The following is a 13217-nucleotide window of genomic DNA, read 5'->3' as shown; positions in this document are numbered from 1 at the left end:
ACAGTGTCAATGTGTATACTCTAAAATAGATAATTAACACTGGTACTACCTTCTCCTCTCCATCTTAAAATGGCAGATTAGAGACAGCTCTTAATTCTACCAAAAAGACAGTTTGAAATAATCATTTTAGTACAAAGGAAATATCTTACATGTAAATCAAATGATTCCTCAGTTCATCACATTCTGTAAAATTGATCATCTGACAGAAACAGTATGTGACTTTAGTTATGACTGTTGTACAATCAAAATGTGCCTCTCTGAAGATTGTATGTGTGACACCACTTTACAAAAAACAGAATAAGGATTGTTAGAGACTTCAGACTGAATTTATGATATGGTAAGAAAAAACTAAGTAGCTGTAACAACAGCTGTAACAAATTTTACCAGTTTGCTGTCACTCTGGTAAAACTGATCACTGAGAGATTCCAAGGTATCATCTATCATCACAATTTCAGGTACCAAACCAGAAAGCATACACTACCCTATTCCAAGCTCTGTGACTGTTGCATATGGCTCCAAACATTCCTGTTCCAAGAAGGTGGAATCACCTTCAGAAAGGGATCTCTGCCGAGGCTGAGGAATAGCAACAGTGCGCCCTGTTAGTGCTGTTGCAAGGATTGCTGCTGCTAGAGCAGACCTGCAAGGAAACACAATAAAGCAATGAAGCAGTATTGGTGCTTTCTCTGTGCTCCACATTTTATAACTTTTCCTTTGCAAAACGTCTTCATTATTTAATCAAAGCAAAACGTTCACAGTTAACAAGCATAAATACCACTGAGTGCTGTGGGATTGGTTATAAACTATAACCTCCTATGGCAGACATCTTTTATGAAAAATCCTTTCCTTAGGATTTTTTCTCCTGAGAAGCTGAGAGGCCTCAGGAACAAAATGTAAACAATGGTTATCTGCTGCTGTGGAATGCAACAGGTGCATCTGGGATTGGCCCATGTTGGATGCTTGTAATTAATGGCCAATCACAGTCAGCTGGCTCAGACAGAGAGCCAAACCACAAACCTTTGTTATCATTCTTTGCTATTCTATTCTTAGCCAGCCTTCTGATGAAACCTTTTCTTCTATTCTTTTAGTATAGTTTTAATGTAATATATATCATAAAATAATAAACCAGCCTTCTGAAACATGGAGTCAGATCCTCATCCAAGAACCCCTGTGAACATTGTCACAACCTCCCAAAGCAAAGCATCAAACAATGCAGCTATCCAAGAGTAAAGTACAATATCTATTGATTTTCCCAATTCACATGCATGAAAATCATGGAATATACCGAGTTACTTTCCCCAAATTCACATCAATAATTTACAGTATTTAGCACTCACTTCAGCCATAACAATACTACCTTGTGCTGTGTTGAAAAGGTCTTCCATGTCCTGCTATTTTGTCTCCATTATTCCCTACTCTAAACCTCTTACTTATGGCTCTGAAGTTGTTAATAAGAGTTGGCACACTGCAAACCAGGACAAGCAAACAGAAGTGCCTATTTGTGTGATGCTGTGGAGTACAGAGAAGGGTATGATGAAAAGGAAAAATAAGCAGTAACTAAGATAAAAGCAGTGAAAAGCTGAGAACTGTAAAATGAATGACAAGAACTTGAGACCAAAAAGAAAGAAGAAATTAATTAGAATTAAGTGGGAATGTTACAGACACTAAAAAGGCCACGGAAAACAACCAGAATGCAGAAAAAAACACAGAATAAAAACTGTAAGAAACTACAACTTAAAAGAAAAATAATTTGCATGTTTCCAACCCAGAGTGGTGTTACATGCCAGTTTTTTAAGTCCCTGGTATGGCAGCAAGGCTTAATTTATGTTTTTCTAATGAGCTAACATTTCCTGACTCACAGCACTCGTGCTGCTGCAGTCCTACACTCTACTGTAGCAGCCAAATTTAAAATTTCACTAACTTTAAATAGTCCATTTGTCTTTAATCGACTCAGACAAGTCATATATTCACAACAGTTACTGTCCTGAATATTTACCACGCTTAGGAGTGGGGAAAAAAAGCTCAGAGTGAAAAATTTCCCTCCTTAAAAACACATTATTTTGATGAAAAGTTCTTAAACATGGTAAAGACATGCAATTATTCTAATCAGATTTTTCTAGTATGCTACAATACCTGATGAAACAACAAAAAATATGTTTAAAAAAGAAAATAATTTTAAAAAACCCCAAAAAGCAAGACATACCTGGGCCTTTCTGGAGAAGGGTTTGGACTACGAGGGGGAGGGGTGCGGGGAACTGCAGGTTTAGGAGCTATGGTAGCAGCAGGGACCAGGCCATGAGCTATGTGTTTCTAAATGATTTAAAATAAAATTAGTTGACAGTGATTGTAAGGATTACAATGATACAATGAGACAAAAACACAGAACTGAATGTGCACAGAAACTAACAATGCAAAATAATATAAAAAGGAAGAACAATTACACGCAATTAATGTAAACAGAAGACTTGAAATGGCATTTCATTCCCCCTAAAGTCAGAACACCATGTAAAGCTGGCAAGATCATTTCACATTTATCAACAGCTGCTCTCAAAGGTTAGAAATGTAATTTACATGAGACCCATAATTATACATTTTCTATCCACTACATCACAATTTGGAAAACCAGAATTTTAACTTACTCATCTTTTTCCTATAGATACACAAGAAAAACTGGACTAGAAAATAACTTTCTCAAAATATGAGAATGCTGCTTCAAACTAACAATATTAGTCCCTTCCTTCTAGAGTCTGTCACTCCTTAGTCACAGCAGTATGAGATGGGGGAAAAAAAGCCCTACCACTAAGCCTTACAGTCAAAGTTTCAACCTTGATTATAAAAAAAACCAAAAAAAACCAATAATTTTTTTCATCAGCAAGCACACTAATTCTTTTTAAAATTAAACATATATATTTAATTGGTATAACATTAAATACCAGCTCAGAAGAAATGGGACCACAGCTCCTACAAAAGTACTGTGAGGGAAACTGGATACTGGAAGGGAGCTCTGGAGATTGTTCAGCTCAAGCTCCTGCTCAAAGCTGGGTCACCCACGAGAGGGTTCCTTGGTATCCTGTCCAGTCATGTCTTGTGTATCTCCAGCCTGGACTAGTGCTGAGCCATCTCACAGTATTTTATTATTATGTTTAAGTTGAATTATCTGTGCTTGAGTTTGTGCTCATTGCCTCTTGTTCTCTCTAGGCATCAGAAAATACTATGCCATAATAATCCATCACCTTTGGGCACATGTTACTTTTCTATGGAGTGAAACAGACTAAGCTCCTGCTATTTCTGCTACAGATCTTTTCTCCCCCAATTATTCTGTAATTCACTTCTCCAACAAGAGAATGAAGATGAAAACTGGGAAATATTTCTGGTTTTTTATGAAGTCACATAAAATAATTAAATAGTGCGTTAAAAGACTGCCTTTTTACTCAGCCATACAAACTCACTGCTCCCTAATTCTGCATGTGTGTCTGGCATGCACCATTTCGTCTACTGCAGACACGACTATGACTGACCCTGCTAAGACTACCAGGGAACACACCTGAAGCAAAAGTCATCCCATGGTAAAAGTATGACAACAACAGAAGATTAAATAATTTCACCGTAGTAATAAACAAAAATTCAATTAGTTCAAGTACGTTGGAAGAGTACACCGGCACAACTGCTGACAACCGTACAGCCTTTGTCTACTTTGGGCCACCGATCAGAACTTTTATCAGCTCACTTTACTGAACGGTGCTTTGAGGATGGGCTCGGCAAGAGCTGCGAGCGAGCGAGCTGCGCTGCCAGCCCGGCCACAGGGAAGGGAAGGGAAATGGGAAAGGAAGCTCGGCGTTCCTGAAAAGCCAAGCAGGCCGGGACTGAGGGAAAGGAACGCACCAGCCCCCAGACACCATTTTGTCTTGGTTTGGGCTTCATTTTTCTCCCCGATTTTCACTTTAAAGTGCTCAGCGATCATGGGCATCACCCCTGGCCCCAGCCGCGCACAGACCCCCGTGCCCTGCTGTCCCCGCTCACGGTAAAGGAGCCCCATCCAGGCACAGCGATACTCACGAAGGGGCCCCTGCGGCCTCTCCTGAACAGGAACGCCATCGGGACGGGACAGGACGGCTCCAACCACCGCCTCACAGCCGCCTCCTCGCCGCGTCGGACGCTTCGCCTTCGCGACCCGCCTGGAAACAAAGGCACGGCGGATTTGCTGCGGGCCCGAGCTCCTCCAGTCAGCGCGGGCTTTACTCAGCCTCGCTCGGCCGTAGCAACAGCTCCGGCCGCGGCCCGCCCTCCGCTCCTCCTCCGCCCGCGGCCTGTGGAGCTCCCGCTGCCGCTTCCCGGTACCGCTGCCCGGCGGGCCCTTGGCTGCTGCGGGCGGCTGCTGTGGATCGGGCCCCTGCGGTCTCCGCCGTGGGATGTGTGTCGGTGTGGTACCAGCTTGCCTATGGTGCTTGTCCTTTAGTTCATGCCTCAGCCTCCAAGGCTCGTTAAAGTCAGAACACCGCGTAAAACTGGCAAACCTGAACATAATCTCTCCCGCCTTTTAATAATTGGTCTGGAGACTTCCACCAGCTGAGGGATGGAGGGGCCTCTGGAGTCGGCTTTGTAATTCAGGAAGATTTCCTCGCAGCAAGTTGGATGAAGGTATGGAAAAGGCAATGAGGGTTTTTTTTCACCGTCTGTGTGTTTTAATTCAGGCTGAGCGGTAAAGCTGAAAGTGGAATTTGCAAGTTAACAGCATTTATTAAGTGAACAGAGCTGCTGGCCGATTTTCACCTTAGCTGTAAGGAAGCTTGAGGAAGGAGGTAGTGTCTCTTCCAGAACATCCTAAGTTTACGATTAAAATTTATAAACTTGCAACAGGTTTGTAAAATGTGTTGCTATTTTTGCACATTTCTTTCTAGGGTGTAACTGCTACTGAAGGAGGATTTTAAAGGAGGGCTGATGACAACAAAAGCAAACTCTCCCGTGACAGCAGGATCTATAGTTGTCCCTTTAGGGCATGTGATTGGAAACGAGAAGTGGAGAGGCTCGGAGCTGGCCCAAAGGCTACAAGGTAAGCACAAACTGGAAGGGGAAAAGCAACTCAGGCAAAACATTCCCCTCTATTGCCCAGTAACATTGAGAACAGCTGGAATATGCTTTACTCTGTGCCTGACTGGTCCCATATTTGTGGTATGGACTGTGTTAGCAGGCTGAAAGATCCCGGTTGTTTGTCATGTATCTGTGTGATCAGCTCAGTTTTCAGAGCACTGCAGGGAAGCAGCAGAATCTGCTGTTGTGGGGCTTTGCAGATTTGCATCTCCACTGAGCTCCCTTGAATTTACATCTATACTCTGCTACCGTCCTGCTGGCACAACAAACTAAATTATAATGCTCCCTCCAGCAAAGCATGTGATATTTTTGTTCAACTCCACAGTTTACTGGGCAGCTTTAGTACTTTTAAATCTGTAGATTGGAACTGATATTAATTTGCATTACTAAAGATAGTTTCGACTGCTTGTAATAGATTTACTTAAAGGAAAAAAAAGCTTTTTATAAAGTTCGTTATCAAGTCACTAGAATTATTGACACTTTAGGAAGGCTGTGCAGGGAAATAATTGTTAGTATGTTTTCAACTACTGTGTTTTTTCTTCCAACAATCTCACCCTAAGGGAAAGTTAGACTCATCTTTGAAGATGGCTTGGGACTGGTGGACTTTCATCTTCCAAACAGAACTTGCATTTTACTTATTTCTGAAGCAGATTTGGTTGCAGGGGATGAATTCAAACGAAGATTGGTTAAGTTTAGAAATGTAAGTGCTATATAAAGAGAAAAGTTTTCACTTGATACTTGTTTATTCCATGCTTCTGAAAACATTCTTCTTGTATTTTTTTTTAATTCCATTGGAGATGACCCTTTGGGATAATTTTCACGTGGAAACAGAAAAATTCTGCAACTGTATTAAATCTCTGTCCTGTTGCTGCAACTTACATTCTTCCTCTGATTTGCTATTAGGCAGCTCATACTTAAAAGAATTTCTCTCTGTTACATTGCATTAACTTGTCATTAACAAGGTTTCTCCTAATACCTTTTTCCTTTCAATACAGGCCAGCAGTCTGAGGGGAATTGTAATTGTAGAGAAAACCCCAATCAGTGATCAGTACTACCTAGGAGTGCAAAAACTTGTGGTACTCGAACTTGGCATGGTGTTGCTTCCTGTGGCAAATCAAGGAGAAGCTTCTCAGCTTATTATTCAACTAGTAAGTTTCTGTGGTATATTAAAATATGAGATGTATAGCAAAGCAGGTAAGTTTCTGTGGTATATTAAAATATGAGATGTATAGCAAAGCAGGTAGATCCCCCCAGTGATCATTTCAGAGAGAATACACAGATCTTATACATAGGAGTACAACATCATTTGAATGTAAGGAATAAATCTTCTGCAACAGTGATACAGTAGTAGAGTTAAATGGAAAGAATGCTCATTGGGAACAAAGAAAAAAGGCTGAAGAATATGATCCTGGATTTTTTTAATGAAATCTTGTATGAGGTGCCCACTAGGTGGCATTAGGCGAATGTCACTGTCAAAATCAACTTGAGACTTGGCTTTCTCTAAGGCTAGGGAAGCTGTTTTTAAATTGTTTATTTTTACCCTTTCTCTGACTGCATCCAAAAGGTGACAAGAACAATTGTTTTCTTTTGTTGTTGCTATTAAGGAATTGTTGGTTTCTGTGGTGGTGTTTACAGGGGTCCCAGGATGACGGAAGAGATGACAATCTTGACTCCATGTTTCAGAAGGCTGATTTATTATTTTATGATATATATATTATATTAAAATGATATATTAAAACTACACTAAAATAATAGAAGAAAGGATTTCATCAGAAGGCGGGGAAAGGAAAGGGAAAGGAAAATCTTGTGACTGACCATACAGTCTGAGCCAGCTGATTGTGATTGGCCATTAATTACAAACAACCACATGAGACCAATCACAGATGCACCTGTTGCATTCCACAGCAGCAGATAATTATTGTTTACATTTCATTTTTGAGGCCTCTCGGCTTCTCAGGAGAAAAGATCCTAAGGGAAGGATTTGTCATAAAATGGGTTTGTGCCAGGTTTCCTAGTAAGGTTTTGTCGAACCGCATCCCGTAAGGGAGCACACCTAAAGGAGGGAGTTTGTATTTACACCTTCCTGGCGGCTGCACTGAATGCTGAGAGATGAAGCCGAGCGAGGAGGAGCAGGAGCGCTGGGTGTCGCTGACAGCTCTCTGTGGCTGCAGGGCCGTGCGGGAGCGCTGGTGTCGCTGACAGCTCTCTGTGGCCGCAGGGCTGTGTGGGAGCGCTGGGTGTCACTGACGGCTCTCTCTGGCCGCAGGGCTGTGCGGGAGTGCTGGGTGTCGCTGACGGCTCTCTCTGGCCGCAGGGCCGTGCGGGAGCGCTGGGTGTCGCTGACAGCTCTGGCCGCAGGGCTGTGTGGAAGTGCTGGGTGTCGCTGACAGCTCTCTGTGGCCGCAGGGCCGTGCGGGAGCGCTGGGTGTCGCTGACAGCTCTGGCCGCAGGGCTGTGCGGGAGCGCTGGGTGTCGCTGACAGCTCTCTGTGGCCGCAGGGCCGTGCGGGAGCGCTGGGTGTCGCTGACGGCTCTCTCTGGCCGCAGGGCTGTGTGGGAGCGCTGGGTGTCGCTGACGGCTCTCTGTGGCCACAGGGCTGTGTGGGAGCACTGGGTGTCGCTGACAGCTCTGGCCGCAGGGCTGTGCGGGAGCGCTGGTGTCGCTGACAGCTCTCTCTGGCCGCAGGGCTGTGCGGGAGCGCTGGGTGTCGCTGACAGCTCTGGCCGCAGGGCTGTGTGGGAGCGCTGGGTGTCGCTGACAGCTCTCTCTGTTGGCAGGTGCGGGAGCAGAGCCGGGACCGTGGCTCCAACCCGTTCGTGGGCCGGCAGCGCGCCCGGCCCGCAGAGGCCGCGGTGCTGCAGGCGCTGCAGCGCATCCCCGGCGTGGGCAGAACTAAAGCTCTGCTCCTGCTGCAGCGCTTCGGGAGCATCCACCGCCTCTGCAACGCGGACAGCCAGCAGCTGGAGCAGGCAGTCGGACAGACAGGAGCACAACAGATTTATACTTTTCTGCATTCCTGACGTGCACGTCCAGTGGTACTTTGCAAAACAAAAACTTAAAATTTTTCTTCTGAATTGTAACATTTTCGTTTTAATAATCACATGTTATGCTGATTTCTGTAATCATGGCTAGCAGCAACTGGCCTCTGATGCTTCTTTTTGACATTTGCTCTGTTCATATAGATTAACCTGTGTAAATTGCCTTGGAAAGAAGTCTGTATTTTGCATCTATCTGGAACAAATAAAAACCAAGCAAGCTGTCTTTTTCAGCATCAGTGTTACAAAATGGAAGAGCAATCTGCTTGCTTACTTTGGTCTTCCAGAAAAAAACACCATATGAATATGTGCATAGTAACTTCTCAGTAACTGGAAATATGTTGCACGTGTTTAAAAAGATAGCATATATTGCTTGAGAGATGCTTTTCACACACCTGCTAAAGGGAAAAGGCAATTTTACCCTTAGAAAATAGGATAAGAATATAACTTAAAATGCAAGATGTTAGGAAAACCAATCCTCTTTACAAATAGATTTTGTAAATCTATTTGTAACATTTTTGTAACATTTTTAATTTATCATTAGTAGTTCCTTTGGAAAGTCCTACTGGAAAACACATTTGCTTCACACTAATGGACTTCTCTGGTCACCCCTCCAGTTCATAAGGCACTAAAAATTTATTTTCATGTGTCTGATATCCAAAATATTGGTTAATTTATGTTGTCCTTCTGAATATATGTTGGCATACTAATAATAAATTGCAAAATATTTTGATAAATTACAACTTCTACTATGTTAATTATACTATTATATATCTTACAAATAAAATAATATGGGAAGCTTTGAACAAGATTACTAATTCGTACCACTCTTCCAGTATTAATATTTTGAAAATTACTTGTAAAGAGGATTGGTTTTCCTGGTATCTTACATTTTAAGTTATATTCTTACCCTATTTTCTAAGGGTAAAATTGCCTTTTGCCTTGAGGAGGGGGGTGAAAAGCATCTCTCACACCATTTGGGAGTTTGGACCACAGCAGGAAGGCAGCTGAGGATTTTCCACTCCCTGCTGTGGGAGCCTTGGCATCTCTGAAAGTCCTCTCTTATACACATGGTTAGTATGGACAGCAGGTGGACCTGATATTTGTATTGATTCTGTACTTGGGATGAAAATTTGTCTGTAACTCAGGACATAAATATTTAATTTAGTGAATAATAAACATCAGAATTTCCAAAAGTACAGGAAAAGATACTACTTTTTTTTCAGGCAACCAGGGAGTACTTTAAGCTTCCTTATACGTGAGTTTGCTCAGATTTTACTCCTCTACAGTTTTGTCACTTTGCTGTGAAGAGTGGATTTCACACCTGAAGGCTGTTGTGTTGCAAGACAAACACCTTTTCCCTATGGAAAAGCTCAGTGCATTAAATGCAGTTCAGCTGAAGGTGTAACAATTAACATTAATGGGGTTACAGGCTGTGCTACTAATCCATTGCTAACCTTTGTTTTTAGGGCCTCACACATCCTTGTGGTAGACACTTGCTACAAAAATTAATTCCTGTAGCCTGAGCAAGAACATAAAGCACTCACTCCTTTCTGGTTGAGTTAGCTGTTGGCTGCCACTCAGTGTAGAACAGAAAACTAAGAGTATTTGTCTGGTACCTGAGATGTCCACATTTTTGCTTGAATTTTGGGGTGTGTTTTAAATTTTAAAAGCCAAGGTGAGTATGATGATGGGAAGGGAAACACAATTATTCAGGAGTTAAGAGGGAAAGTACTTCCAGGAAGACTATGATAGTGGTTTAGGAGAAATGAAGAGCTGCAAGGGTGACTGCTGTGACTTTGCTAAAGGCTTGGGTACTTGGATAGCAATTTCAGCACCCAGGCACAGTAAACCTCATCTGTATGGAATAGTGTGAGGCAGGGCTGTGCAGATCAGGGGCTGCCTGCTGCTGCCTGTGTGTGTAAAAGGAGCACTACTACCAACACACCTAAAGAGTAACTGCTGAGGATAGGCAAGTCACAAGGAATTTACAGCTTATTTTTCATGTAACCTTTACAGGGAAACTAGAAATATGTTTACACTCTTTGTAAAGAAGCTGGTTTTTAACTCTTAGTTGATATTGCACAATACAACCTTTAAGAAAAGTTTCTTAGATCTCTGTAAGCAACATTAGAGGAACAAGAAGTATGGCAACAGTAAATAGCAAAAACCTGTAAATTATGCTTTATCATCCAAACTGAAGCAGAATTAAAAAGCTACTAGTAAATGGCAGCATCTGATTTTTATTCTTAAATAAGGGTCATCAAGATATTTACACCTACTACATAAGAAATTAAAAATAAATGACAACTAAAAAGTTTACAGCAAGATGCAGATTTTTGTGTAAATTTTAAGTATCTATCTACTCTGTAGATGGCAAAGTTAACTAACACTACAGTGTTAGCAATTTTCAATTAATTTAAGGAAACAGAAGAATCTTAAAGAAATGCTCACCAGTTATTTTTGTCCCCCTCCTTACTCTAGATATAGCTTGCTCATTAATTTTTCCAAGGGCAGAAGATTTTTTTTGCTTGATGTGATAGTAAATAAATATCCTGCCACTTAGCACAAGCACTTCCTTTATCATATTTTAAAGCACCACTGCAATTTATGTGCCCTTGAATCAATATATTATAATATGTCCATTTTGAGACTTGTTTCACAGCTATCCATTTTATCAAGACAAGTGAGATAAAAGTCTTAAGGTAAGTAAGTTAAATAACATTTGGAATAAAGCCTGTTTTTAACAACTGAATCAACAGGCATTTAAAATGTTACCTAGATCAGAAAAAGAAGAGAGTAAAAGCCTTTTGGAGTTCAAAAGACCTTAAGCTTTGTAATTTTCTTCCAGAACTAAATGACCTGTTCAGTAGGCTACACCTAGTACTCTGAGGAAGCACCTCTGCATAAAAACACAACTCTATGACACTGCTCCTTGGCACAAGACTTGTTTCTCTGAATAATAGTATTTTCTCTCACCTGTGCTTTGTTAAGATAGTTTTTCAAAGTAATGTTAAATGATTTATTATTGACTCTTAACTTTAAGAGCAAAATCATTCTCTAACATGTCCCCTTATTATTTTGCATTCAGCATCAAGTTTGTAATAAATAACTCCCATCTAGCATAGTTATGACTATTTTTATGAAAAATCAGTCATAACTGTATTTCGAAACCCCAAAGGATTCCAGTCTTCATGTAAGCAATTCTAGAATCTACATCTTGTTATTGCATACCTCCCAAAGGACTTCATTCTAACCTTCAAATACTTCAGTTTTACATTTTCTGCCAGCTTCTCACCACAAGTGGCTCAATGCACAGCAAATGAAGTCACCAGTATTTGTCTGGGTTTATACATACATATGTGAAGATAAAATTGATCAATATTTTTACATTTTAAACAAAAGTCACATTAACAGATACTTCTGGAAGATTCAGTACAATGAACTTTCTGTATTGAAAAGTGTGAAGGGAGAAAGTTTCTTCTTAGTCTGAGAACTTCCAGCCACAGCTGAAGGAAGGCAGAGTGTACTTGCAGCTTTCTGTCTGTTTTTAGTTCCCCAGCTTAGAAAAGGAAGTTTTAGTGGGGCTTTCTTGGTCTGATCAATTTTATCCTCGTCCATGGCTAAACAGATTAAGGAGTATGTCTTCTGCATTCCCATGGAGTAAGTTGCACTCTTGCTATGCTGTGGGAAAAAGAGAAGCATTGTAAGAATCACTCATCCAAAATGGGTCAAAATTTTGGGAATAACAAAAGGTTACTGTGCAAACAGTTTTCCAGGGCAGCCTGCAGCAAGCTTTCTGTGCTAATGACATTGCTGAGCACGAGGCCCTTCAGAGTGCTGTCACCCTGGGCCTGTGCACATGTACAGTCAAAGGTATACTCTGCAAAGCACAAAGGAGCTTGTCAATCTTTCCTTGGGTTGTTAATATTTACTGGCTTCTAGCATAACTATTTAATATACACAGAAACCTCCCTACAAAGCTCAAGTGTGCAATTCCTGCACAGATGTGAAGTAGAACCTCTCTGGACAGGTTCTATACTGATCACAACTACAGGAGCTCCTGTGTGACATTCTCCTGGGATACCTGACAGAGACAGCCTTCTCTGTCTTCTCTTAGCTTTGCCCTGAAACAATTTGCTTATATCCTAGCCTTTGAGTCGCAGCTTGGAATGGCAGATGCACAATTCCTTATTTTCAATAAGGAAAACCAATTTTAACAAAACAAGAAAACCTAACAGCAGCTGGGGCACCTTAACAGCTTCTCAGGCAACATTACTTGAGTGTCTAATCTTGCCAGGGAATGTTAAAGGCATGAAGCAGTGGATTTAGCTGAACTACAGGTTCTTTCACACAACTATTAAGTTATTTAGAGCTTAATACTTTTTAATCTTGTGATGACTTTCCCTTGGTCTAAAGCTTCTATAATAACTTTATAACTGACTGGACAGTTAAAAGTTCACAAAAAAAAAAAAAAAAAGATAATCCATCATCTAAAAGTCACAGATCATTTAGAATAACAGTGCATAGAAAATAAACACGTGGTCTTGGTTGTTCTATTTCCTTCCATTGTTGTTTTTCGTTGTGGTTTTTCCACTGCTGAAGAGAGTAATGCCTTCATCCTCTGGGACAAGTTAGGGGAAATAAACTAGGTATTCAAAATTTTCATGCAATTAATCTAAGTAGCTGCACTGCAAAAAATTCCATCCCATTCTTATGCAGCCAGGCTGCTTTAGCTTGCTAGGTCACAATGGTTTAAACAAATGGTTTGAAACTGAACATTATATATTCCCAGGCTGAGTGGGATATCTGAGTACAGGAAAGTAAACATTAACCAGGAACTGAAGGCAGGCAAGTGACACAACTCCAGCATATCAAACCTGCCAGTTTGCCTCATTACATACCAAAGATGCTGCTGTATCCTGGCAACTGATAACCTCCATCTCCACGGGCTGCTTTCCCACACTTTTCAGTTTTTCCAGCACTTCACTGACACCAAGCCACTTGCAATCCACCCCACCAACTGATACAATGTAGTCACCTTCTTTTAGGCCTGCTGACTGTCAAAAAAATTGGGCACAGGTTATTTTCCAGGAT

The 13217-nt window shown here is 41.3% G+C and overlaps 3 protein-coding genes across 5 annotated transcripts in view; 1 reads left to right on the top strand and 2 right to left on the bottom strand.

Annotated features, from left to right (window-relative positions):
- CEP89 (centrosomal protein 89) overlaps nucleotides 1-4212 on the bottom strand; it is a 34541-nt gene extending 30329 nt beyond the window's left edge. For both annotated transcript variants that reach the window (XM_058813555.1, XM_058813556.1), the window contains exons 1-3: nucleotides 4054-4212; nucleotides 2201-2307; nucleotides 482-637 (exon numbers count right to left, since the gene is read on the bottom strand). In XM_058813555.1, the coding sequence (XP_058669538.1) occupies nucleotides 482-637; nucleotides 2201-2307; nucleotides 4054-4092 (302 nt within the window). In that variant the 5' untranslated portion in view covers nucleotides 4093-4212. The remainder of the gene's footprint in view (nucleotides 1-481; nucleotides 638-2200; nucleotides 2308-4053) is intronic.
- Nucleotides 4213-4305: 93 nt separating this feature from the next.
- FAAP24 (FA core complex associated protein 24) lies at nucleotides 4306-9359 on the top strand. Its single transcript, XM_058813645.1, has 5 exons — nucleotides 4306-4635; nucleotides 4896-5047; nucleotides 5646-5785; nucleotides 6081-6233; nucleotides 7863-9359. Exons 2-5 carry the CDS (start codon nucleotides 4936-4938, stop codon nucleotides 8103-8105), a joined length of 648 nt encoding a protein of 215 aa, XP_058669628.1. The 5' UTR covers nucleotides 4306-4635; nucleotides 4896-4935; the 3' UTR covers nucleotides 8106-9359.
- A 984-nt stretch (nucleotides 9360-10343) lies between these two features.
- Nucleotides 10344-13217, bottom strand: part of RHPN2 (rhophilin Rho GTPase binding protein 2) — a 30067-nt gene continuing 27193 nt past the window's right edge. For both annotated transcript variants that reach the window (XM_058813368.1, XM_058813369.1), the window contains exons 14-15: nucleotides 13025-13180; nucleotides 10344-11804 (exon numbers count right to left, since the gene is read on the bottom strand). In XM_058813368.1, the coding sequence (XP_058669351.1) occupies nucleotides 11553-11804; nucleotides 13025-13180 (408 nt within the window). In that variant the 3' untranslated portion in view covers nucleotides 10344-11552. The remainder of the gene's footprint in view (nucleotides 11805-13024; nucleotides 13181-13217) is intronic.

This window comes from Ammospiza caudacuta, chromosome 13 (genome assembly GCF_027887145.1).
Source record: "Ammospiza caudacuta isolate bAmmCau1 chromosome 13, bAmmCau1.pri, whole genome shotgun sequence".
NCBI lineage: Eukaryota > Metazoa > Chordata > Aves > Passeriformes > Passerellidae > Ammospiza > Ammospiza caudacuta.
This window is presented reverse-complemented; position numbering and strand designations above follow the sequence as displayed.

Excerpts from the sequence above, each read along its gene's own strand:
- FAAP24 (XM_058813645.1), top strand. The coding sequence starts at position 4,936 with ATGACAACAAAAGCAAACTCTCCCGTGACAGCAGGATCTATAGTTGTC. Across the intron at positions 5,786-6,080 it reads GATTGGTTAAGTTTAGAAAT|GCCAGCAGTCTGAGGGGAAT; the intron begins GTAAGTGCTATA and ends CTTTCAATACAG. Across the intron at positions 6,234-7,862 it reads CTCAGCTTATTATTCAACTA|GTGCGGGAGCAGAGCCGGGA; the intron begins GTAAGTTTCTGT and ends CTCTGTTGGCAG.